This window comes from Cimex lectularius, unplaced genomic scaffold (assembly GCF_000648675.2).
Source record: "Cimex lectularius strain Harlan isolate CLEC.00 unplaced genomic scaffold, Clec_2.1 scaffold110, whole genome shotgun sequence".
Classification (NCBI taxonomy): domain Eukaryota; kingdom Metazoa; phylum Arthropoda; class Insecta; order Hemiptera; family Cimicidae; genus Cimex; species Cimex lectularius.
The window spans coordinates 493,572-521,307 of record NW_019392697.1 but is presented as its reverse complement, the minus strand read 5'-3'; the positions used below and the strand labels follow the sequence as shown (position 1 = coordinate 521,307).

General features: G+C 36.2%; 1 protein-coding gene across 3 annotated transcripts in view; it reads left to right on the top strand.

The window, feature by feature from the left end:
- Nucleotides 1–27,736, top strand: part of LOC106674000 — a 169,837-nt gene that overhangs the window by 121,331 nt on the left and 20,770 nt on the right. For 2 of the 3 annotated variants that reach the window (XM_024226048.1, XM_014406412.2), the window contains exon 3: nucleotides 24,388–24,480. In XM_024226048.1, the coding sequence (XP_024081816.1) occupies nucleotides 24,388–24,480 (93 nt within the window). Of the gene's footprint in view, nucleotides 1–16,916; nucleotides 17,096–24,387; nucleotides 24,481–27,736 lie in introns of those variants that run through there. The other variant, XM_014406415.2, reaches the window with a different exon arrangement.

The following is a 27,736-nucleotide window of genomic DNA, read 5'->3' as shown; positions in this document are numbered from 1 at the left end:
TTTTCATGAATAACAAGTGGCGTTAGAGAGAAAAATTTCCTCCGACCGCCAGAAGGATTTATACAAATGAACAAAATCTGTTCAAATAATGCATTGTATGATTGTAAACCAGGTTTAAGGGATTTTTATGATAGACATTGTTCTGTCTGGATATAAGCAGGCGGAAGAAAGCATAAATAGCCAGACAGACGGGTACATAAACGAAATTTACCAAACAGATAGAAAACGACCAAAGTTTATACAGGTCCATCTGCCTTATCCGGTTTGGTATGTCAGAAGCGATTCTGCAAATTCAGAGAGGGAATTAAGGTTAAAAGCTGGAAGAAGTAGGTACATAAACCAGACAGAAATAACAAGACAACCAAATGGATAAAAAAATGACCAAATTACACTTTTCACCTGTTTAAGACTGGTCAGTCAGACAGAAGAAAGCGTAAATAACTAGACAGACTGGCACATAAACCAAATTTACCAAACGGACAGAAAACGACCAAAGTTTATACAGGTCCATCTGCCTTATCCGGTTTGGTATGTCAGATGGGTTTCAGCATCTTCAGCGAGGGGCATTAAGGTTAAAAGCTGGGAGAAGCAGGCTCATAAACCAGACGAAAATAACAAGACGACCAAATGGATAAAAAAACGACCAAATTACACTTGTCACCTGTTTAGGACTGGTCAGTCAGACAGAAGAAAGCATAAATAACTAGACAGACTGGCACATAAACCAAATTTACCAAACGGATAGAAAACGACCATGTTTTTTCCTGGTCCATTTGCCTTATCTGACCATTTGGTATGTCAGACGCGTCTTGCGAGTCTTCAGAGTGGGGCGGGCATTACGGATAAAAGCTAGGAGAGGCATGTGCATAAACCAGACAGATCAAACAGATCGAAAACAGCTTTATACTTGTTTGTCTATTGGTTATTTAACCAGCTTTAGCTCGACTGGTTTGCCAGACGCGTTTTGGCATTTCTATATTTTCAGACAGGGCAATAAGGGCATAAGCAGGCAGAAGAAATCATATAGACGAGCACATAAACAAAATTTACCGAACTGATAGAAAACGACAAATTTTTTACAGACTCATCTGTCTTATATGGTTTGGAATGTCGGATGCCTTTCTTCATTTTCAGCGAGGGCCATTATGGTTAAAAGCTGGGAGATGCCAGATCAAACGAATAGGAGACAATTAATACATATTTGTTTGTTTCCTGGTTAGACAGCATTAGCTTCACTGGTCTTTCCGACGCGTTTTGGCATTTCCATATCTTAAGTGCAATGCATCAAGGAAATAAGAAGACAAGAGACAAAAAAAGCATTAATAACCAGTCATAAACCAAATTCACCAAACGGACAAAGAACCAAATTTTGTACAGGTCCATCTGTCTGTTCTTGTTTGGTATGTCAGACGCTTTTTCACATTTCTGTCTCTTAAGTGCAATGCATCAAGGAAATAAGAAGGCAAGAGAAAAAAAGCATTAATAACCAGTCATAAACCAAATTCACCAAACGTACAAAGAAACCAAATTTTGTACAGGTCCATCTGTCTGTTCGTGTTTGGTATTTCAGACGATTTTTCACATTTCTGTCTCTTACGTGCAATGCATGAAGGAAATAAGAAGGCAAGAGACCAGAAAGCATAAATAACCAGTCATACAAATTCACCAAACGGACAAATAACCAAGTTTTGTACAGGTCCATCTGTCTGTTCTTGTTTGGTATGTTTTCCGGATTGATGAGGATGAGATACTAGTCAAACAGCAGAACATAGTCATAGCCCAAAGCCTCTAATGTTTGTAATAAGCAAAATCAGAATTTTATTCCCTAATTCTTTAAATATCGATTAAAATTGACCAAAGTATACCAATTTTAATTCCCTTGGTAATTGTCTTTCTCAGAATATTTTGTGACATTTCGCTATGGGTTATAACTGTAATAAATTTAAAATTGTTCGGAATCTATTTTTTTACGATTTGAAACCAATAAATAAAAATATAAATAAATTTTGCTCAAAATAAGCTCGTTGACTATGGTATAAATAACTAGTTCCTTTCTCGGTCGATAATCAGTTTTTGCATGTCAACAATTGGTGAAAAAATTTGTCTGCTCGAAAAATCGGAAATTTTAGTACTTTGGCAAATATTATAAGCGAAATCTGTAAAATAAACCTGGGTGACTATGAAACGGTTGAAAAATTTTGTTACAGAGCCAGTGATTTTACCCTAGTTTGTTCTGTCAGACACCTTCGCCATTTTACCACCATCCATGGTCAATTTTGTTTGTTTTTCTCGCCCTCTTGTTTTTATTGCAAATTACTCATAATTTTTTAATTATGTTTAAATTAAATTTATGTTTGAATTAAATAAACAATCTGTGCTTAAAATACTTAATTTTTTTATAATCAAATTTAATCATTTAAAAATTTTATTGAATAACCAAATACTTTTTTAAAATAAAATAAGCTAATTTAGCATTTAAACGGTGAAAGTTAAAAGAAATCTTTAAAATCTGACTTTAGGTAAGTTTGAACCCCTGAACACATACCGTTAGATTAACCCGCAACGCTTGGACGTCTTGACGGTCCTCAACATTTTCATTTTGCCCTTCTTTCAACTCTGCTTCTTTTTATTCGACTCCCAACATACTTTCCAGTGCATTTTGTGTTTTGTTCTGGCAAATTTTATTCCTGGGTCTCGATCCGCGCGCGTTGGACGTTGCGAAAACCCCCGGAGGCAGACACGGAAAGGAACCAACTCTCCGATCCTTATACTTACGATGCTGTAATTGCCCGTAGGCCGTGAAAACTCGTCATCCAGGCTAACTGTCATTAAGAGCTAATGTCTCTGTGGTTTCTGCTGGCGTGGGGGCCGTTGCGTTGGAGGTACACCACTTCCCATCCCACCTGGTAGTCTGTGAGCTCGTTCAATAACTTTTAAAATCTGCCTGTAGGAGTTTTAAAAAAAACTTAGAGTGATTTGTCTTTGAACAAAGGAAAACTTCGTCCAACCGTTTCCAGCAACAAAAATATAGACTAATTTCTTATTTTATTTCAATGAAATAGATTTTTAATAGAGAAATAGTTAGATAAAAATGACAGTACAACAAATCGATATTTTCTAGGTTCCTCTTATTCAAAAGGTGTTGGTTTTTTTGTTCACCGGCTCTTTCACTGAGGCGATGTTGAGCTTGGATAGCTGATGAAAGATTCATGCGGCTTGTGCAGGCCTTCATTACAAATTCACAGCCCATTTTTCCGTGAAGGCACGGCGATGGGCCCTGGATGGAAAAGCGGCGTAATCTGTTGCCGACGACACCGCCGGCCGGCCAACTGTTACGCCGTCTTTAACAAAAAATGAAACGCCGGACCGCAGCTGGTGGCACGTGTTGGATCAATTTGAGATGAAACCGTCGGAAAGCTTCTTCCGCGTCCGAAAAAACGGGACGGGAAAAGACGAAACGAAAATTGCTACTGTCCTCTTTAATTTACAACAAAGGAGAACATAAACAAATATAAACTTGTAATGATCATTCGTGAGGTCACTTGTACAACCGAAATGAAACTGCAGTTTTGTCGGTTCCAAAAAACGCAATCTTATTCCGTCAAATATGCCGGCGAAGATAACATCAGCGCAACTTTCACCTTCCAAAACATATAAAAGTATTAGTAAAGCAACTAACCATTGAAGATTTTGACAGACCAAAACAGTGAGAATAAAGAGGAAAAGATGATCGGAAACGAAAAAATTGCGGTTGTTTTTGTCCTGGTTCGGCTGACCAAACTTGTTATGCCAGATGCCTATCTGTATCTTCAGTCTGGGGTATTAAGGATATAAGCAGGCACATAAAAGAATTCAAATTCTTCGCATACGTCCAAAGCGCACTTGTTTTCATCCTGGTACGTCTCTTAGGTGGTTTGGTCTGTTAGGCGCCTTTCGGCATCTTCAGTTCTGGACGTCAAGGTTATAAGCAGCTGGAGGAAGACAGATACAACAGAAAATCCAAAAGGATAGAATACAAAACCAAACTTGTCTCCTGGTTTGACAGGACTAGCTTGGTTGGTGTGACACGTTTTGGGATATTCTATGCGAGTCATCGAAGTTATAGGCAGGCACATAAACCAGACAGACCAAACGGTTCGGAAACGACTAAAGTACTGTTGTTGGTTTTGTTCTGGCACGTTTCTCGTAGGTATTTCGGTCTTTCAGACAGCTTTCAGCATTTCGTCAACTTGAATGTAGTCCAACACGGTTATAAGCAGAAAGTCAGATAAACTAAACAGGTCCAACGGATAGACAACGACCAAACTATACTTCATATGTCCTGGTCCTTCTCTTCTAAGTATTTCCGTCTTTCAGACGCCTTTTAGCATTTCGTCATCTTGAGTGTAGAGCATAATGGTTATAAGCAGGGAGAGGCAGTCAAATAAACCAAATAGATCAAACAGACAGACAAAGACCAAACTATACTTGATATATCCTGGTCCGTCGCTCCTGAGTATTCCCGACTTTCAGACACCTTTCAGCATTTATTCATCTTGAGTGTAGAGCATCATGGTTATAAGCAGGGAGAGGCAGTCAAATAAACCACAGACCCAACGGATAGACAACGACCAAACTATACTTGATATGTCCTGGTCTTTCTCTTATAAGTATTTCCGTCTTTCAGACAACTTTTAGCATTTATTCATCTTGACTGTGGGGCATCAAGGTTATAAGCAGGGAGAAGCGGTCCTATAAGCCAGACAGGCTAACAACAGATTTAATTTGCCACCGCACATCGTTAACAGAGGGTGCCTATCCTCCTCTAGATATAAGATAAAAGCAAAAATGACGAGGACAAAATTATTAAAAACGACCAAACTATAGGTACTTGACCACGCATACTCAAAAAGGGAAATCTTGCAATAAAGGTAAATGCTTAAATCGTTACGAACTTGTAGTTAGCTTTATAAACATGATAAAACACAAAGGAATTTGAAAAGAAAGTGGCCGAAACGTGTCACAAGTTACTATTATTTAAAAGAAAGTGGTTTCAGTTTTCAAGTCTAGATTGATTTAACAAGTTAAGATAAACTATTTTTATATTTGGACGTTATCGATTATTTTGCTCTGCTATTCTTGCTGGTTTTGGTCTTTTGAAATGCGTTTCAACATTTCGTAATATTCAGCCCAATTCAGCTTATAACTCAAACCAGGTAATGAAGATGTCGAGAAGTATCTTAAAAGCTAAAAAAGAGAGTATGCGCAGTCCAAAATAATCGGAAACGACCAAGGTACATTGTTCTTAGAGTTTGGTCTTTTTACCTTCAGCCAAGTCTGTATATTTTCATTGACTTACAGTAACAGGGCATTAGGCTCAGTAATTATTCAGAAATCGTGAGATGCGGTCTGGTGTGATGTAGGTTTCAGAAAAACATTTTCTTTATCATGTCAGCGTTTCGATCTTTATTGAGATCATCTTCAGGGCCACACGAGGCCACTCTCAACACGACTCGCAAGAATGGAACATTTACACCGAAGGCAAACACATTGAGCCCTGAAGATGATCTCAATAAAGATCGAAACGTTGGCACGATAAAGAAAATGTTTTTCTGAAACCTACATCACACCAGACCGCATCTCACGATTTCTGAATAATTATCGACTAACGGTCACTACTCATCACACATTTAGGCTCAGTGTTTGCTCAGGGATATAAGCAAGGTGAGAAATAAACAGGATAAATGTTATATGGGCGTCGTACTGTATAAAAATGTCTAGTTTTGTCTTTTACTTTCCGGAAATATAAAATATCTCACAATGTTATGCGCAAAGCACTTGTGCGCATAAAAACTATTCAAAATACGTCAAATTTACTATTTCCGAAGAAGGAATTCGAAACGAGACAACCATTAATATTTCATTTCAGTTTTCAACTTTAATGGGGGCTTAGCTAATGAACTGCCTTCGGGCGATGGTTTTTTTTTCTAAGCCCGTCACCGCGAAGGTTTAACCGGACAGTAATGCACTGGACATAATGGACATCCATTAGTCGAAACGGTCCGGTTAATCCCACCCAGGTGCTTCTGCCCTGGTGACTCATGGACAAAAAGGGCTTTTGTGAGGGAGGCGTCTGCCCACTTGCCCCTAAAGAAAAGAAATAGAAGGCGTGGGACGAGCGATATTAAAATAAATAGGCATTTTCTCATTTTTTTTCTAATTTAATAAATAGCGTAGGAGCACGATTCAAAGTCTGGCGAAAGATCGGAGATAGCAGAAATTATCAACAATGACGTCAAAATTTAATAAAATGCAATGCACGATGCAAACGATCAGTAATCTTTCACGACAACCGAATACCCAGTTTAATCAGTAATAAGAAATCTTACAATTAGTTTTTTTTTATATTAAACCTAATCCTAGTTAAATTTTTTTTAAAGTAAAAGTTTAGATTTCTCTCATTGAAAGTGAATCAAAAATTAATTGTTTTCTAGGTTGAATTGAACTTTAACTTTATATTGAACTTGTTCCGTTAGACCTTCACGCGGACTTTCATCGCTCGTTAATCAAGTAAGATTTCTTGTATATTGACAAGACATAAAAATTATTAAGTCTTTGTTCTTTTTTTGCTTGTGTTTAAAACGGCATAAAAGTCGCATTTATACATTTGTCTTCAGTCCCACCCTCTTATTTAACTGGCTGACCACTGAAGAGGGCGGAAAGCCGAAACATCTTTCAGACAAAGGATATGTAGAGTAAAAACAAATCTACATTTTTTTGCCTTACATGTTCCAATTCTGCACATTTTCGATCGTTTGCATTGGCAAATGCCCTTTTGCATTTTACCATAGTGGTTCGTCAGTGTGTTCTTGGGTCAATCGAGTCCATTTTTTATGTTTCTAGCTTTTCACAGTTTTTTAAGTTGAATTTAAATTTGATGGTTTTTGTTTTGATAGCGTTTCTCGTGTTGTAAAAACTTTCTTCAAATGATTAAAAATTTCGAAATGCAAAATTAAAATCTTTGGTCGTTTCAGAAAAAACTATTAAATAAACGAGGTCCATAACGATTTTAACTTAGTGCATCACAAGAAACTCATCAAAATATTAGGAGCAGACAAATCCATTCTATTGCATTTTACAAACACGACCAAAGAAAATAGAAGGTATTTAGGTGTATATGAAAATCCTGGTCCGCCTATACTCGCTGTTTTGCTCTTCCCACAAGAAATGCCCGAGAAACGTCGTCTTTTTATGCCCATTACCAGAAACTAATCGAGATCTGCATCTTTTAGCAGCGAACAAATCCTGTTTGTATAGACAAATAAAGCAGAAGATACTCGGTCATTTCTGATAATCCTGGTCCGCCTATCCTCGCTGTTTTGATTTTCAACAAGAAATATCCAAGCAAAGTCGTACCTTATCAAACCCTACTGTCCTCTACCAGGATTTGGTCGAAATATGTATGAAAAAAAAATCCAGCCTGTTGAATTTTACAGGGGGAATTTAGCAGAAGATACTTGGTAGTTTCAGATAATCCTGGTCCGCCTATCTTCGCTGTTTTTGATTTTCAACTAGAAATATCCAAGCAAAGTCGAATCTTATCGAACCCTACGGTCCACTACCAGAAATTGGTCGAAAAATTTATTTTATATCTGCAAAAGAATCCAGCCCGTTGAATTTTACTAACATGGGCAAATAAACCGAAGATACTTGGTCGTTTCGGATAATCTTGGTCCGCCTATCCTCGCTGTTTTTCTCTTTATACTAGAATTGACTAACAAAAGGCCTTTTATCGAATGTCTATTACTAGAAACTAATTTAAATAAGCATCTTTTAACTGTGATCAAATGCAGTTTATAGAATGTTTCTAACATGGACAAAATAATATCGTGTACGACCATTTTGCTTCCCTATCCCCCCTGTTTTGCTTTTTCCGCCTATCGTTGTTGTTTTGGTCTGTCAGACCTGTTTCTCTATTTCGCTTTCACCCCTTTTCTGTCTTCGATACAAGCAGGCTGAGATAACAACGAAAATACAAAATTTTAATTCGGATAAAGGGTAACTTTTAAAGTTTCCAGTTTTCTTTTCCCAAGTTTGGTAAAGTTGATTCCTTATCAAGTCAATTAGCCGGTGAAAGTATATTTGACCAAATAAACGGACCCGAAGTTGGGGAGTGGACTTACCAGCTAATTTATCTAAGTCCCCCTACAAGAAATTAATCGTACTATTTAGCTTGGACCATGTTCAAAATCCAGTTTATTGATTATTTCTACTATCATATTATAAAATTATCTTTTGTTTAATTTAATCATATTTTTAATGTCAACATATTAAAAATATATTCATGTTGTAATCGCAACATAACGAAACTTGATGAAAGGAAGGAAATTTTTAAACGGTTGGAAAATTTGTATCAAAATTGTACAGCTAGTCTGCATACATTTTCAGCGTCCCACTCTTATGCGGCCCGTTAAAGGAAACGTGTAGGCACCGATTTATTAAGTTGCCCGTGTTTTCGGCTTCCGTTTAGCAATAGGACGCCAAAAAAGTACCAAGTGGGCAGCTCCGCTTTGTTGATATTTTGTAAAAACACGTGGGACTTTAATCGGACTTCGCCTATTCATAGAAGGAGAGAGTGGACGCGTTTTATTTGTACTGGCGCCAATTAATAAACTACGAGTTGTTTCATAGTCGTATAAAGCTCGTTCCCCGGTTAAAAAGACTAATTGGAAATCCCACGTTTCAACTTAAATTTGACTTTGTGATCAAATCTTCGAAGCTGTTTCTTTATCTTATTGTTGGAGATTTAAAAAAAGAAAAAAAAAACAAGATCTCTATTAAGCGATGGATCGAGATTTTCTCGGTCCAACGCACATTCACACAAATTCAATTGTTTTTGGTCCGTTGTATCAGCCTATTGTCCGACGGGGCTTATATTTCCCAACCCAGGTACACGGCAGCTGCCCTCTCGGCAACAGGTGTTCTACGGAGACAAAAACTTAGGAGAAAATCACTGAACACCCAAAAATAAAAACCATTCCGCCAAAGTTGAACATTTTCAATTTATAACAGTTTTCCCCTCGGCCTCGTCGAGTTTTCCGAAAAAGGAACTCGTCTATTTTTTGCAAAACAATTGCGGCGCCTCTTCTAACAGGAGGCAATCAGAAGATGAAGATAAATTAATACTTTCCGGTCATATCTCATGTCTTCTATCTAATGGGGGGACTTCTAGAATAAAGAAATTACCGTGAAGGATATTAAACCATTAAAAGCTCATACATTCGCCCCGTTTTGTTCACAGTCCCTTTTTCAAAAGTCAAGTCTTGTAAGTTAATAATGACAAATTTCCTTTTTTCTATTTAAGAAATAAATTTTCGACTGGTTAGATTAAAATGGTGATTGTTCCAAGATCTTAGGTCTCTTTGGACTATTTATGTGAAATTAGATGTTCATCTATATTTCTTAATATTCAAAACTGGTGGTAACTTGCAATTAATTAAAGTTTTTAGTTGAGATAAAAAAGTCAGTATCACGAGCGGGATTCGAACCCACGATCTTCGGCTAGATACGCCATTGCTCTACCACTTGAGCTATCGTGACCTCGATCCACTCGGACACTAACTTCCCATCTCAGCCCCACCTAGCTAAAGTGGTAGAGTCGAAGATCGTGGGTTCGAATCCCGCTCGAGACACTGACTTTTTTATCTCAACTAAAAAATTTAATTAATTGAAAGATTTGTCAAGCGGACCACGAAACTAGTGAATTTAACTGTTGTTAACAATGAAATGATTTTTTCTTCAGATCTGCAGGTGATGACAATGTACTTTGTTCGTTTCTGATCATCCTGGTCTTCCTTTCCTCAATATTTAGGCCTTCAGAGTCGACTGAATGACTCACCTTGCTTATATCCCTGTTCAAACACTGAAAATGACGAAATGCCCAACGGCTTCTGACAGTATAAATCATTGAAATATATTATTGATATAGTGGTGAAAACAATGTAGTTTAGTTAGGCCTTCAGTGTTTAGTTTATGTCTCACCCTGCTTATAACCCTGACCAAACACTGAAACGCGTTTGACAGTCTAAATTGAAAAAAATACAGACCTACATGAACGGAAAGTATTATATACTCAATCCGTTTTCGATTATTTCAGTCGCCTCTCTTGGTTATTCGAATGTGCTCCGTCTTCTCGCCATCTTCAGTAGTTGATCAGAGTTATTAGCATAGAGGGAGTTCATAAATTCAAAACGCAAAACGATGTAGGTTCTATAGTTTATGTGTTTTTATCATTTTCAGTGATTGGTCAGGGTTATAAGCAGGGTGGGGCATAAACCGGTTTATCCCGCAGGCCTCAAAACATTTAACATTTACACAACACAAGACCAATTGTTTGTTCATAATTACGCAATAAATAGATATTGAGAAATAACACACAGGTAAGGCACAAGTGTCAAGTCCAATTAAGTAAACGTATTCCAAAATAGATGAACAGAAAAGGCAAACAATGTAGTTTAGGCTTCCGATGATCTTGGTCTTTCGATCAATTTAGTCTGTATTGGTCGGTCTGTGACTCGCCGTGCTTATAACCCTGACCAAATTGGAGGATAAGAAGTCTAGGATGATCTAAAAAGACCAAACTGCAGTGTTTTGTAGCCTTCATGCTTACACATTTTCGCCAATTGGGGCCCTCAGTCATGTTTTGCCATTTCATCTCATCCAGTGTTTAGTCAAGGATATAAGTAGGGTGGTTCACCCCGCAGACTTTGAAAAATTTAACGTTTTAACAAAACAAGACCGACCAATTATTTGTTCATTATTACACTAAAAATAGTGAGATACTGACAAATAATGCAAATTTGAACGACTGAAGACGGCGAGAAACCTAAAAGCGTATAAGTCCAAATCAGTGAAAATATTCGGACGTGGATGACGAGACAAGATTCTAAAAACAATACAGTTTAGGTTTCCGAACATCTTGGTCTTTCGATCGTTTTGGTCTTCAGTTGTGACTCTCCCTGCTTATAACCCTAACCAAATAGGAGGATGGAAAGATGATTGGAACCAACCAAACTACATTGGTTTTAAAGCCGTTTATCCATACACACTTTTCCCTATTATTTGTTCATAAGGTGCTGACATATAACGCAAAGTTGTATCACTGAAGATGGCGTGAAGTCAAATTAAGTCTGACAAGCAGGTTAAAACAGCAAGGAACAAAACAATTACTGAGCTATCAAAGTTTAGAGATTTAAAATCAGGATTAGGACTGTATAGAGCTTTTGTTCAGGATAAAACTTAAACTTTCTTTTGGAGATGGTGTGTATAAAATATGACCACCTGTTGTCTTCTGTTAATCATCACCCCTATTTTGGTTTTAAAGCCACATGTATGATTTGTAGTAAAATCAACGAGAAAAGAAAGAATTGCAATATTTCTGGTTTAATAATTAGAAAGATCGCGAGAGAAAGATGAGACATAAAATCAAGACTCCTGGCGACCACAGGAACGGAAATACGCGAGCTTGATTACAGTGTTCTTCATAATTAGCGGGCTTCACGCCAATCGGCACAGTGTGAAGACGAAACCGCGCAAAACCGCGAATAAGGTGAGATTAGGCGGACCGAGTTGACCCTGAACCCATTCCAACCTGGACTTTTTTTTTGTATAATTCATTCTCAAAATGTATATTGAATTTGACCGTTGTGCTTGGGACGATCGTGTAAGTTGCCGGAGGACGTGCCTCGTGCAACCGAAAGGACTCGACTAGCGTCTACCTGGGCCGATGTTTTCAACCTTGCTAGTACCGGAGTTTGATGAGGCGAGGACCGGTTCTTCGCTCCCCGCTTCGCCTCCAACAGCAGCAACATGGCTACAACTCGCGTAGTCCGCACTCGTAGTAACATAGTAAACCGGGCCTCGGGCTTTTACGTCATCGGCTTAAGATCTTCGAGTACAAAATGGAAGAAGGATCCTTTCCCCCTTCCACCTTCGACTATGAAAGCTCCGCTGCTTTCAAGTACCTATCTAGCTTAAATTGACTTGCCACTCGTTCACTTGTGTCTTCTCGAATAATAAAAATAAAAGTTTAGGTTATAAACTTGATGTCGTAGCATTTACAATAAAACCTTGTTTAATTTGAAATATATTTTGTCTTATCTAACTTGCACGTAAACGTATGCACTTACCTATAATCTATTTACTTTTCTCAGGGATAACTAATACCAAAACATTGTGTTAAGGAATTAATTATTTTTATCGCTTTGGACGAGATTTCTGCCTCTGAATGTAAATTTTACCTCTTATTTTTTTTTTTTAATTTACCATTCACATGATTCCTTCGTTTTAAACAGCACGTTTATTTTATATTTTGACTCAATTTTAGCTTTTTTTGGTGTCATGTAATGCTTTAAGCATAGAGCAGTAAAGGTGAACGAGTATGCAAAAGCGCGGAGCATCTTCGGCTTAAAGTACAAGGACAAAGGTGAAAGGGCAAATCGTCTTCAAGCCGCGCTTTATCATCCTCCAGGGTCCTTTTTTACTCAAACCGGCCAGGACATTACCCAGATAAAGAATCAACATTGGTTTCTTGTGTTTTGAAACGGCGTGATTCTTACTCAGAGTAACAGAAAAAAAAAATCGGATGATGATAGTGGTGATTCGAGTCCCCCACGTATATTGCCTACGTGCTCTTCCCTTCACTTTTTATCCGATCGCGTTACTATAATTCTTTTTTTTTTTTTAACAGGCCGTTGCACAACAGTCCTATTTCGTGTACGACATGTCGGCCGGAGAAAAGGACATGTAAATATCCGAGTAAATATTTGGAAGAGATAACCCATTCTTGACTCGACTCCGCGCCATGAACTGTGTAAAGGTGGAGTTGGTGAAGGTAGAAAATAAATAAACAAGATAAATTCATGCCATCCGAAACATTTTCCATCTTAAGTAATTTTTCAGTGTGATTAATTGTTATTATTACGATTATTATTTTTATATTACTTAGGCATGGACCTCTTGTAAAAAAATGTGTCTTGTAGGGAGGATAATTTCATAAAAAATTAAAAATATATAAGGAACTAGATTTATCGTGCACATAAAATACGCGCTATATAAAACTTTGACATATTTTCCCCTTCATCCATTGTTTGGGTAACACTGAAGGCAACACTGATTTCGAGAAATGATTCAGTTAAGTGCTGTTAAGTTCCAGTAGTGGGTTTTTTCATCCAATATAAACTAAACTATAAATTAAATACGCATTCCAATAATGAAACACACTTCCTGAAATCGCTGAGAGAAGCAGTTGATATTTTCCCCACCATCCCTGGTTAAGGTAACACTGTGGGCAACACTTATTGGGTTGTTTAGATTTAAAAGTACCGGGCTTTTAATTTTTTTTTTCAAATATAAACAAAAACTGTAAAAACCGATTTTGTTTTGGATTTTAACACACATGAATCAAAGATCAACCTCACTTCCTGGAATAAGAGAAACAGTTACACAAACAGTACACTTTTTTCCCTTCACACCTTATTTATGCAACATTGATTCCGTGAGGTTATTCGGTGCGTCTAAGTTCGAATAATGGGTTAAAGATTTTTTTTATAATGTAAATAACGACTATAAACTAAATATACACACAAATGATCAACCTAAGTCCAGATTTTCCCCCTCCATCCCTTTTTTAAGCAACGTTGATTCCACGTGAAGTGGGGTTGTTCAGTTAAGTGTAGTTCGATTTGTGGGCTAAAGTTTTTTTCTAATGTGAATAAAAAACCGATTTTGTTTTGATTTCGAATTTAGACACACTAATGATTAAATCCACATAAGAATAGGCCGGAATCAGTGTTACCCCCAGTGTTACCCAATCAACAGATGGAGGGAAATTTAGTGTCAACTGTTTTACATTTTGAGTTAATTATTAATAGCGGATTAATGCTATTGCATAATCAAGATCTCTTTAAAACAGTTATGTTACCTACATTAAATGAAATTCGTCATTTACATCCTAACTGTTCTTGAAAGTATTGGAACATTAGTATTGTCTAATCATAAATTGGCTTGTGAATGTTTTAATAACATAACGTGCTCCTTTCACCCCCCGCGTTGCATAAAAAATCCACCGAAGAGCGGGGATCGAAACGAAGCCACTTTTCGCAGTTTCGAGAAGTTGCATAAACCGGCCAGTCTCATTTCGACACAATGGGCCATGAATATTTAAAATTCCGCGATAAGCGATTACAAATGAAATTGGAAATGAAGAGGATCCGTTTTCGATCCGGTCTCAGAATTAGAGGGGAAATGGAATAAAGTCACGACCTGTGGGGCTTTCACTACTTCGTCAGGCAGAATATGGAAAATATACGGGCGATGGACATAAAGAAAAAGCTCTTATCGTTCATCGAAAGGGATTTTCCTGGAAGGGGTTTCTTTCCAATGCGTCGATTTTTACTTAGTTTCGGTCTTATTTTTGCTCCACACTATTTTTGGCAATTCAAGTTGGTTTGCTTTAGAAAATGCCTGATAGACGCCATCATTTCGCCAAATTCAGTGTTTGATCAGGGTTATAAGCAGGCTGTAAATGAGATACAAAGCAACAAGGGTGATCGGTTCATCACAAGACAGACATGGAAGAGATCACACAATTGTTATTCCTCTTACATAAATCTAACCGTTTATAAAAAATATCCTAATTTTAAGTTTATTGTTTAGCCTTAGTTTCACCAAAAAATAGTCATTGTTGTCTTGAAAAAAATGAATAATGAATCGATAAGCCATGTTGACCCACTAACCCCCCAAAATGTGGATAATCCTCAGGATCGGTTTTTAGTGGAGGGAAGCTCATCTTCCACGTGACGTGTTCAGCCTGTCTTCTTTCAAAGGTCTCGGATCGAAAGTCCATTAAACCGTTTTGTAGTCTCACGACTTTTTTCCCTCTGTACTCCTCCACGCAGGGTTTTGAACCCCGAGGCGTTTTCATTTTGCCAAGTTTGGGACAATCTGTGTCCCATTTCATAGACGACAGGACGGTATTGGCCAATTCGAGAAAGCACGGGCTACCTCGATTGAGCAAGCCCTACGTGGTGGAAACTAGTAGGTCGACGATGAACTGGAATAGTAAAAGTTATCCAATAGTTTATCCAATAAAAATTTATCCAAAATATTATCCAATATATTAATTTCTTGAAGTAAGTAGTTTAAAAAAACACCTTGTTAATTTTTTTGCTAACATTTCGACCTTAATTCGGGTCATCTTCAGGGCATAAAGTGTGATGCTATTCTTATGGTGTCATATTGGTTTTGTGTGAAAGTGTTATGCTTCAACTTCAACAAATGAAAAACAGGTCACTAAGAAACACATTCTTTGTTATATTGTAAGCTGAAATTTTAAGAAAAATATTTAAAATATTTTGTCCTTTTTATCTTAAACTTTGGGTTAAATCAATGACGTCAACAAGTCAGTCAAAAGTCCAACGATCCCAATCGAATGTTTATTTTACATATTAATTGAAAGTCATTACGAAATAAAAAATTGATGCACAATGGATTGATACATAAGGTAAATACGTCGAAGGGTGGTGAGGGTGTTGTAGACCTGCCTGAGCAGACTTTAACAAGGGTGGATCTTAAGCCAGGTTTTAGTCTCCATTTACTGTTTTATACCTGCACAAAACCTTACTATAAAACCTCCCATTAAATTATTATTATCTTCTTATTACCTTTTCCATTTTGAAGAACTTTCATCAACCTTCAACGATCAAAATAGAAATAGAAAAGATTAGAATAAATTTACGTTCGTAAAAAAATAAAAAATATAAACTAAAATTTTAAAAACGATTGCATAACGTATAAGAAGGCAAAGGTAAAAGGGCTAAGTAGGTGTTGTAGACTTGGATGAGCGGACTTTACCAAGTGTGGATCTTAAGCCCTCTGTTATTCTCAATTTACTTCGTTATACCTTCACGAAACCTTACTCTAAAGCTTCTTAGAAGGGCAGGTGGTAACGGTTTGTCATTAAATTATTGTTATATTCATATGATCTTTTGCATCTCGCAGAAGGATCTACATCACGCTTCATTGGTCAAAAAAGAAATGGCCAACTTTGGAATAAATTGACGTTCGTTTAAAAAAAAATCCAAAAAAGATTGCTTAATAAATACGATGGAAAAAAATAAAATGGCTGAGTAGGTGATGTAGACTTTACTGAGCGTGTTTTACCAAGGGTGGATCTTAAGCCCTGTTCTGTTATCAATTTACATTGTTCATACCTGCACGAAACCTTGTAAAACCTCTTAGATGGGCAGGTGGTGACGTTTTATTATTAAATAATTATTGCTATATTCATATGATCTTTCGCATCTCGCTCAAGGACCTACATTACAAATTGTAAGATTCTTGGTGCGATGGGAGGGAAGGGAAGAATTGTGATGTTACTGCAGAATTATTAATGAAATCATCATTACTTTTGTAATTTTTGTTAATTTTACAATTAATTTTAATATTTAGCATAAAATAAATATTGGTATTGAAATTTTCAGAAAGAAAATGAAATTTTACTTTCTCATTTGATCACCCCCTATTATTTCACGGAGCATCCTGCAATTTTTTTTTAACAACTTGACTTTTGAATCTTAAGCATTAGTTTTCTTGGGTCAGACGCCATTCGCGAACTTTAGTTCTTCTGGTTTGACAAAAAAAAAAAAAACCTTTCAGACCACACAATTAGAGTTAACGACATGGATTTCCTATCGAAAATCTCTTTTTATCCAAGTTGCAAGTAAATTGCAACACTCGGACCTTTTGGATGTGGAATTAAGTATAGAATAAGTACGAATTATCCGCGAAGCACGATCGAGCAGGAGAGGGAGAGAAGTAGCGTCGGGCATAGCTAAGTCCTCCCCCCCAGGTACAATTAGCCCCCCTCCGACCTGTTGGATCCTCAGTAAACACCCAGCTTTGGTCGTGTGTAGATCTATCGTCCGTCTAAATAAAAAATATTTGAAAAAAAAATTGCCAAAATGTTACAGTTTTCTGTGTTGTGAATTATATTTGGATTACTGGAAACATGAAGGACCGCACGAGGACGAGAAAAGCTTTGTTTCAGATATCAAAGGTAAGCGGGACTTCAGAGGTCATTTACAGTTCATTATAGCCAAGCCACTTATTATTAAAAAAAAGTAAAGCTATAAAATAATCAATTTTTTTACGATTTCTAAAAAAATTATTCATATTTTGAACTTATATGATTTTTCTTTACTAACATTTAAACAAAATTTGAAAAATGGCAAAAAGGAGTAAAAATTCGAAAGGAAGGTTGAGATGGGAAGTTGGTGTCCGAGTGGATCGAAGCCACGATAGCTCAAGTGGTAGAGCAGCGGCGTATCGAGCCGAAGGTCGTGGGTTCGAATCCCGCTCGTGACACTAACTTTTTCATTTAACCAATACCTTACATAAAGATTAATTAATTGATTTAAACAAATGTTTTATCGGTGTTTTGAATCCGCCTAGGATCGTTGTTTTTAATCTCGATTGTCTGATTAAACCCATCATCAAAATAAGTACCAGCGTGAACAGGCGGACCCAAGGCTTCAAAGTAGCAAAGGTGGTCCTCTTATTGACATATTAATTAACCGCTCTTCACCAATGTCAATCTTAGGAATACTAACCAGCCAATAAAAGCCTAGATTTTAGTAGTAAACCGTTCTCTTGGCAAACAAAGAAATATTGACACAATTGCATCATTAGTTGATCAATTTGCAGACGAAGTCAGCCTTTTTTACACTTTCACAATTGAACTAAAATTCTGTTTACCGTTGGCAATTTTAACTTTAAACAAAACAATTAAAATTTTTTGAAAATGATTAATACAATAAATATTAATTAATAATTAAGTATTTGCGAAATACGCTGACCTCTGGCCATAGTTAATGTTAATAAATGTGTCAGTTGAAAATTTGAACCATAAATATACCCCAATGTATGACTGTTATCTTTTAATTATATTTTATATAGCTAGTACCATTAAAATTATATTTTAAAAAAACTCATATATCTTAAGTGAAATCTTGAAAATACTAGTGATAGTGGACGAATTAAAGTAGTAAAAAAAGACCCCAACGTATGACTTTTTCTTTTAATTATATTTTATAAAGCTACTACCATTAAAATATTAAAAAAACTCAAATATCATAAGTGAAATCTTGAAAATACTAGTGACAGTGGACGATTTAAAGTAGTAAAAAAAGACCCCAACGTATGACTTTTTCTTTTATTTATATTTTATAAAGCTACTACCATTTAAATATAAAAAAACTCAAATATCTTAAGTGAAATCTTGAAAATACTAGTGATAGTGGACGATTTAAAGTAGTAAAAAAACACCCCAACATATGACTTTTTCTTTTAGTTATATTTTATAAAGCTACTACCATTCAAATATAAAAAAAACTCAAATATCTTAAGTGAAATATTGAAAATACTAATGATAGTGGACGATTTAAAGTAGTAAAAAAAGACCCCAACGTATGACTTTTTCTTTTAATTATATTTTATAAAGCTACTACCATTTAAATATAAAAAAAACTCATACATCTTAAGTGAAATATTGAAAATACTTGTGATAGTATACAATTTAAAGTAATAAAAAAGGCCCTAACGTATGACTTTCTATATTTTATTTAGCAACAACCATTTAATTTTTTTTAAATCGGATATCTTGAGTGAAATGTTGAAAATACAGTAGATGATTTAAAGAATTTGTTTTAATTTTCAGTAAAACAGCATACTTAAAAGAGTCGAAAAGTCTTGTTGTATGTACCTTTAGTGTTAGATTTCAGAGGGGAGACAAAAACGTTTGACCTCGAATTTAGCACAGTCGACGCTTCATGCTGGAGAAGCCGTAAATTCGACGTGCGCGGCACTTTTCCATTCGGGCTTAGTTCATCGCGAAAGAGGATCTCGACCGTGTCGGGTTTTTAACCTGGAAAGTTTCGCCCGATCTCTAGACTTCTTCCGTCTCGATCTTTTGAAAATGGAGTCGGCGGACGAACGGCCCTTAGACCCACGAACAATGGGCCCGCACCTGTCCGGCATCAGGTAAACCTGTGCACTCTCCCCTCGCTACCTGCTTACGACCAGACACACCCAGAGGCAAAATAAAACAGAACGCACCCATTTCAACTTGGATGATGTATGGCCCTGGCCCACAATTAGGGCGGGAGGCTAAAGATCCAACTCTTGCCCCATAGAAACCAAAAAAGGACCTCTTCTGACGTGGACATGATTAGTTTACCAATAATAGGATATAGAATATATAAATTGTTCTTAAGTCCACTGGGCTCCAGCGGTGAAATGCTGGATCGGCAAACCATCTGTAGTTGCTTTACTGTGTTGTAATTTAAGAAAGTCAGTTGGACTGTTTTAGGAACGCCTAAGAGTATGACATTGTATTGGGTTGTCCGGAAAATAATGCAGGATTTTGGTATTAAACAAAAAAAAAGAAACTAGTTACTTTAAAGCAATGTTCTTTAATCAANTGACATTCATACAAATGAGTAATCCTGTAAACGTAAACAGAATATTTTATATAGATTTTTTTTAATGAAAACTTAAAATCCTGCATTATTTTCCGGACAACCCAATAGGTTCATCCTTGGATACCTCATCGCAAAGGAACCTCCTCCAGTTTGGCAAAGTTGCCAGTAAGTGCTGACAGTCAAGCAGATGAACTAACTAATTTTTTTAGATTTGATATGGAGAGAACATTCGGTAGTTTGGGATAAATATTGTCTGGTGATAGCCATAGAATTGAGAACCTCTTCAATTTTCTAAAGCTGACTGATCAGTTTGATTTTCTTTATTTTTAGAGAAGATTTTATTTGGTGAACGTATATTTTGTCCATTAAACTATTGAATCTATTAAAAAAGAAAATTTGTCGGTTCCATATACTTAGTTGCTGGAGAAGAATTTAGTTGGGAAATTGATTTCAACGTATATTTTTGTCGGTCGAATAAACAGAAGAAATGAGTAAACTTCAATAATTTAAAAAAGGATATTTATCAGTTCAATTAATTATTTATGAAGTGGATTTAATATTGTATTTGAAATTTTTGAAATTTTATAACCCTCAGGCAACAGTGGAACTCAAGGGATGGAATAAACAATTTTTAATTTTTATTTGTTTGCACAAACTAAACAAACAAGTTTAGAAGTTTATATTCGACATTAACAAAAAATAATTGAGTAAAAGGCAATAAGTAAAACTAGACAAATTGAATATTTCTGACTAGGTCATATTGACTCGTAAATTCCATTTGGACTCTTCCCTCGAGAATTTCTTCTACATCATCATCATCATCAAATTCTTCCAATTCTGATGCAGAAGGGTTGACAGTATTTTGGGAAAGCTACTTCAGACCACTTCTTCCGGTCCTAAGTATTATAAGCTTGACTAATTTCATTATGCCCATAAAACATAGCTAAATAAATAAATTTTTAGTAATTATGCACTTTTATATTCTATATATTTATAAAAATAGTGCTTTTTAAAACAAATAATAGGATGAACTTGGTTTGGTCGTTAACGATCATTTCGGCATTTCGCCATCTTAGCGAGACACACTGAGGATGACGTTTTTGATGGTTCGCCTTTGCGGTTACGTTAATGAATGACTAGAAAAACAATCATTTGGTCTGCCTCTCGTGTTGTCGTCCATGAGGTGCAGGCTTCTCGCCATCAGTGGTTGGTCAGGGTTATAAGCAGGGCGGGGCGGAATATGACGAAACCCTGAAACGCGTCTGACCGACCAGCCCAGCTCGGTCAGGCAGAACGAAAGGTGAACCCAATTAAAAGTACACCACCACCTCAGACCAGAGGAGGAAATCTCACAAATGCCTAATATCTCTGAAAACACTATTTTAGAATTTATTCAATGAATAATTATGAGAATTGAAATCGTTCCACTTGTTACCCAAAGCAATGTAAGTTTCAAAAGCTGCTGTTCTCACCGAGTAACTTTTATATTCGCCAAATCTACATTTTTCCAACACTTTAAAGCTTGGTAAAGTAATTTTTATTTAAAGGTGGCAACATGGAAAAATAAATAAAATGCGACTTAGTCGAGGAGGTCTTAGGTCGACGTGGTGGAAAGAGATGATGAACAGAAATAAAATAAAAACTTAAAAAGCTTGCCTTACGTGATAAGACTGCCAAAATGTTATCAAAAAGCGTTTCCCTAAGGGTTAAGACTTTTTTAAATATAATCGATTGGAAAGATTCCTATGTCGATTTAAAGTTTATCCCCAGGACTACAATGGGCTGAAAGGGTTGAGAAGAATTGGAATTTTTGTTGCCAGTTAAAAATCTAGAAGGAACAAGTAAACTAAGCCTGCATTTTATTTTCCTTTTTGGCTTTATAAAATTGAAATGTCAAAATCACAGAAAAATAAAGACTTCAGATAAAGTCTAAAGTGATATTTCGTACACAATGAGTACATATACAGAATATTATAATAAATTTCATACTCGTTTGCTCTCGTACAAAAATGTTAATTAGTAATTGATAAAAATTGGTCTTTTTGTGATAAAATGCCCTCAGGTTTCGATTTTCTTTTGCCCTGTATTATTTTTTACTTTTTGCACAGTATTGTTATTAATCCCACCAATTATTCCTAGAAAAGGAAATGCAGTTTCAGAGAGCTTCAAAGATGTTTAATTAGAAACTTATTCATCACGAGTGCAAAGTTCTATTTATAATTAGATGTGCACTTTTCATAATTTAGTCTACACCTTAATGAAAATTTGAAAAGGTCTCGTTAGTGATTCTCGTTAGCTTTTCGTCCGTTCCCATGCATTTTCCCTTGTTAATATATTATCAAATTAATTATTTTAATCCGTTACATCTATTGAAAACTTACGAATAAAATATATTTTGAGGTCTCGACAAAATTATTTTTCACGTCATGCTATGGGGCTAAAGGGACCTTTTAATTATGTTGTGACACCGTTAACGGGCTTTTATTTTAATTTATTGCTTAAAGAACAGTTAGGTTGATGAACGGTTGTTGATTAATGAAGTTTTTTTAGTAGAGGAACATTTGTAAAAATAAACATAATTATTCAACTCCAAGCTCGATTGAAAACGTATGGATGGCATGGATATGAAAATCCGAAGGAAGATGGCCGGATCGGTATCTCGTTTGCATAAAGCACCCTCTCTCTATAATCAACCGGGGAATTTTTCAAAGGAAAATAAGAGTTATATTATTTCTAGCCGTGCATTAAATTACAGCGGAGACGAGAGGTGAATTAGTCACAGCGTACCCTTCCAACCGTAATAAAGTCATTGCCTCTCGGCGTACTTTGTGCTTTTGGCGTTGTAAAATCACGGATAGGCAGTAAAGCTCCTATTTCGTTTTAAGTGGAAATCCCACGGGCTCACGCTTTCACGTTTAGCCGATTTGGTTATATTAAGACGAAAACACTACTGCGTCCCATATCCCATGGCACTCGTGGCCCATTGTCTGAAAAGTTCAAGGATCGTTGGACCCATTGTCAAAAAAGATTGAGGACTGCAAGCTCTAGGTTTCCTAATCGATAGAAAGAGAAAAACCAGACCAAAAAATAAAAGATTTGACAATCAAACCATTCACTTCGACGGGTTTCACAAATTAAAAATAAAGCAAAGCACTTTCATAACCCATTAGGCTTATTGAAGCAGACTAATTGTGAAGGGGCATGTACAAAATCAGGTCAGGTTTAGTCGCTAAGTGAAAGAATTTTTCTGTGCAAGAGCTTAAATTTGAATCACTGGCAGGTTACTTTCAAGTACGAAACGGAATATCTTCTCCCTTCTATCCATCCACCGTGAAGCGTGCGTTATGCAACGCAGAATCTTTAGTCCGCTCCTCTTTTCACTACACGCTTCAAACATTCCTATCAATCACTATAACATTACTACTCATACATGCCAACCCATACCCAATAGTGGTATTCAGAAATCTAGCACACTAATTGTGAAGGGACTTGTTTCGAAATTAGATCAGTTCTAAGCTTTAGGCGAAAGAATCTTCCTGAGAAGCAGTCTAAATATGTATCACTAGCTTATACAATACTAAAATATAGTGACAGCAGCTAGATTTAAAAAAAAATTAAACATATCGAAAAAATACTTCAATCTTCTAATTATTATATACCTGTCCGATAGGTAATTTTAAGTACGAATCGGAATATTTTTTCTACCATCTGCCCTTCCACTATGCCGAAGCGGGTGTTACACAAGGCAGAATCTTTGGGCCCATCGTCTTTTAACTAAAAGCAGACATTCCTATTGATATATTCAAACCTAGACCCAATAGTGATCGTCAGAAAAGCATCATCTCTACTTTGAAAAAATAGTTCAATTGTTCCATTTGTCCTCGAAATCACAAGATGTCGATGAGTCTCCAGAAATTTATGGAAAATTTTTCGAAAGCCCTCCACTTTTCATCCCTAAAACTTTTCGACAATCCTCTAAGACGCCTTTTAGCACCAATGGCCTCGCGATTTCCTCCCTAGTGAGGAAGAAGACACTAGCAATATTTGAGGTCTGCTAGCCGTTGGGCAAATGTGCTATTTCATGATATACTTTCAAGATTTGGCCTTACTTTAGCACATGTTATTTGCAACAGAGTTCACAAAAAGACCCCTTTTTACATATCTTCAGCGGTAAAAAATCTTTTTATGTAAGGTTTTGGTTGAAATGAAAAAGTTAGTGTCACGAGAGGGATTAGAACCCACGACCTTCCGTTCGAATCCCTCTCGTGACACTTTTTTCATTTCAACCAAAACCTTACAAAAAAAGATGAATTAATTGAAAGAAGTAATTTGGTCAATAGATCACTAAATATAATGGGTTAAAAAATATATAAAACAATCGTTATTCGTCATAAAACATTGGAAAACCTACGATTAGCTTTGTTTAACATCTTAGCACATATTTAAATGATGAAAATATATATTTCTTTATAGTACATTTAACACGAGGCAATATTACCATAAATACCCTAATTAAAATTTTAAGGATGAAGCATTATTTTACCGAGGATTTTTCTGTCAAAATTGAACAAAAATGTATATTTCTGCGTATGAGCTGTGGAAAAAAATAGACGGTTGTCTATTTTCAGATGAAAGAGGAAACAAGGATGATATGGAAACTATTGATAACAGAAAAAAAGTGTATAATTATGCTTGTTTATTCAAAGTCCTTTCCGTCCGGAGGGGGCAATTCAGAAAGTCCCATTCAATACTCGGGAGGTCCCATTTCCGCCCTGACGTTTTGACGCTAATTATTCAAAATCGTGACTTTTGCTTCCGTAGGATTGCAGTTTTACGCGTTTTTTTTTCAACTGGTTTTATTTTCTTTCAGGTTCTATGGCACTTGGACATCTTCAGAAGGAGCTTCAGGGAACTCTCCGGCCACACTTGCATGCTCGACTCCTGCATATTCTGCGCGCTTAAGGCAAGTCTAAATATCACGTTATAAAATATTCTTCGATCCACATAGTTACGACTATTATAAATGATCACGCAATCAGACAATCCGTGTAAGCTCGGCAATTTTCTCAAAAGCAGTCTCGGCCAGTGGAGAAATCGCGTTCCGAGAGTTAACGACGTGACGGAGATGGATGTAGACGCGGATCGAAAATTACAACCTAGATTTAATAAGAGCCGATCATCAAGAGGCTGTCTTTGTGTATAATGATGGCCTACCAGTTTTGGAATTTAGTTTGAATACCTCAAGACCGAAGGACATGGGAGAAAAGTCCATTTTTATCTTCTGCTTTAACTCTAGATGGAGGACCTTTGGGAATATTACCTTTTATAAAATCATCTCCAATTTGAAAAAAAAATTAGAGCTTATTTTGTTTTAAATAGATCAAGTTAGCTTTTTTTAAATTTTAGGTCAATTTTTTTTTACTTGTAAGTATGTCCTGCCCAATTTTGTTTGGTTTTGCTCTTCAAGGCTGCATAGAACCATGTGATCTACTCTTTGTAAATGAAGAACGATTTGTTACATTAAAGCATTTTCTTTAATAATTTATTTGTATTTAAGTGTATTAAGTCGTTAGTTACAGTTTCTGTAACCAAGAAAGCCTTTTATTAGGGATAGCAGGATTCCAGTTATTTTTCTGTATTTTTTTCATATTATCAAAACACGTATAATTTTTATTGTTGTTTTGCAATGGGCAGACATAACCAGCGAAGATAGGACTTGGATGATTAGAAATGGCCACCTTATAGGTTCAGTACTCTGTAGACTTAAATCAATTTCATAATTTATTTTCTGTGATATTTTCTCGTGGGATATAACGGTCGTTTCCGATTCTCCTGGCCCGCTCATCCTCGCTTGTTTGGTATGTCGCCATCTTCAGTGGTTCTTCTGTTTGTCAGTCTGATTTTCCCTTACAGGCGTTTCTGGGAGAAAAATAGGTTCCTGGTCGTTCCCGGCCAATTTGGTCCGCCTGTCCTCCTTTACAAATGTCTAGTAAAAGGTCCTTTATAGTACATTCCGTTCTTTACCAAAAACTAATCAAAATCTGAATATTTTAACTGCAACCAAATCTAGTTTATTGAATTTCAAAAGCTTGGACAAATAAACCAAATGCTCTCTGGTCATTTCCGGCCATTTTGATTCACCTCTCCTTCCTTTCTACAAGAAATGTCCTGAAATAGTCGCCTTTTAAAGAACCTTTCACCTTAGAAGAAGAAAGTGTATATTTTAGAAGCAAACAAAATCAATTTATTGAATTTCGCAAGCATGAAGAATAAACCAACAGAAATATTGTCGTTTCCGATTTTTGGTCCGCCTGCCCTCGCTGTTTTGCCCTGCTCACAATACGTTCTTTGTCCGTCACAAGAACTTAATCAAAATTTACAATTTTAACTGTAAAAAAATCCATTTATTTAAACTTCATAATCATGAACAAAAAACACAGAAGATATTGTTTCCGACCATTTTGATCCGCCTGTCCTAGCTATTTTACTTTCTCTTCAAGAAATGCCAAAGAAAAGAGGTATTTTAATTAACATACTTAGGTACCAGAAACTAATCGAAATATGAATATTTTAGCTGAAAATAAAACCAGTTTTGTTGAATTTCGCAAACATGGACAAATAAGGCAAAAGAAATGGGGTCGTTTCCGACTGTTTTGGTCCGCCTATCCTCGCTGTTTTGCTCGTCCCATAAGAAATCCATATTTTATCTAACTTACCTATGTCCATCATGATAAAGTAATCAAAATACACACTTTTAACTGCGAAAAAATCCAGTTTTTTGAACTTTACAATCATGGACAAATAAAACAGAAGATACCAGGTAGTTTCTGAAAATCTTGGTCCGCCTTTTCTCGCTGTTTTGATGGTCCCATAATAAATTCATTTTTTTATCTAACTTACTACGTCCATTACAATAACCTAATCAAAAGATAAACTTTTAACTGCGAAAAAAACCAGTTTTTTGAACTTTACAATCATGGACAAATAAAACAAAACAAAAAGGTAGTTTCTGAAAATCTTGGTCCGCCTTTTCTCGCTGTTTTGATGGCCCCAAAATAAATTCATTTTGTTATCTAACTTATCTACGTCCGACACAATAACCTATTCAAAAAATAAACTTTTAACTGCGAAAAAAACCAGTTTTTTGAACTTTACAATCATGGACAAATAAAACAAAACAAAAAGGTAGTTTCTGAAAATCTTGGTCCGCCTTTTCTCGCTGTTTTCCTCTCCTTACAAGAAATGTCCCAGAAAAGTAGTTTTTTATCGAGCCTTCTGTTCATTACCAGATTTTCGAAAGTCCAGTTTCTGACCTTTACAAACATGGCCAAATGAAACAGAAGATGTTCGGTCGTTTCTGGCCATTTTGATCCTTGTAAGGCTGTTTTGGTCTGCCAGACGCTTTTCCACATTTTGCCTTCATTACTAATTTATCTGGGATATAAGTAGGCTAACATACCACCAAAACTGCGAGGATAAATAGACAAAATAAAATTAAAAAAACTTTTAGTAGTGATAGTAGTTTGGTAGTGTGAATTTTCCAGCTTGGTTTTGGCAAGTTGGGTAAATTTGTTTCCTTCTTGAGTCACTTATCCGGTAAAAGTATATTTCAAAAATTTAACGGACACAATGTTGAGCCAGTTAATAACACCAAACAGTAGTTTCTCATGGAAAATTTCGACAATGGACGGCCGTGTGTTTGGAACCCGTTAGTTGTCCTGCCGCTTCGGTCACGCTCGTCTAAAAAGCCCCTGGACGTGGTGATGAAAGGGAATTCTGGCTTTTTTCAACACTGGGGATCTTTCACATTTGTAATTAAACAATTCGCTGGGGGCAATTAGATTTAATCGTTACCTCTCCCATCGTCTTTTTTTTCCAGAGGTACGTTCACCTTCTGTTTCCTTAAGCCGGATTTTAGCAGTATTCTCCATCTTATTGTGGTAATAAAAGCTTCGATTCAGCAACAGGTTCTTTATTAACTTTTGCGGAAATAAAAAAGCTCGGGTACGAGTTGAGTGACCGGCTTCGTTTTGACGAATAAATAATAAACATTTATCGCTGATTTTCTTGGAATTTTTCTTCTCGACACGCAAACCCGTTGATGTTCCAGGTTCAAAACAGAAAAAGTCCATTCGCTTACATCACCAGGCTTTTGGTCGCGAGCACTTAACATAGTAAGTCCCCGGTTCTTCGCCTGTTCAAGTGATATTAAACAGCAT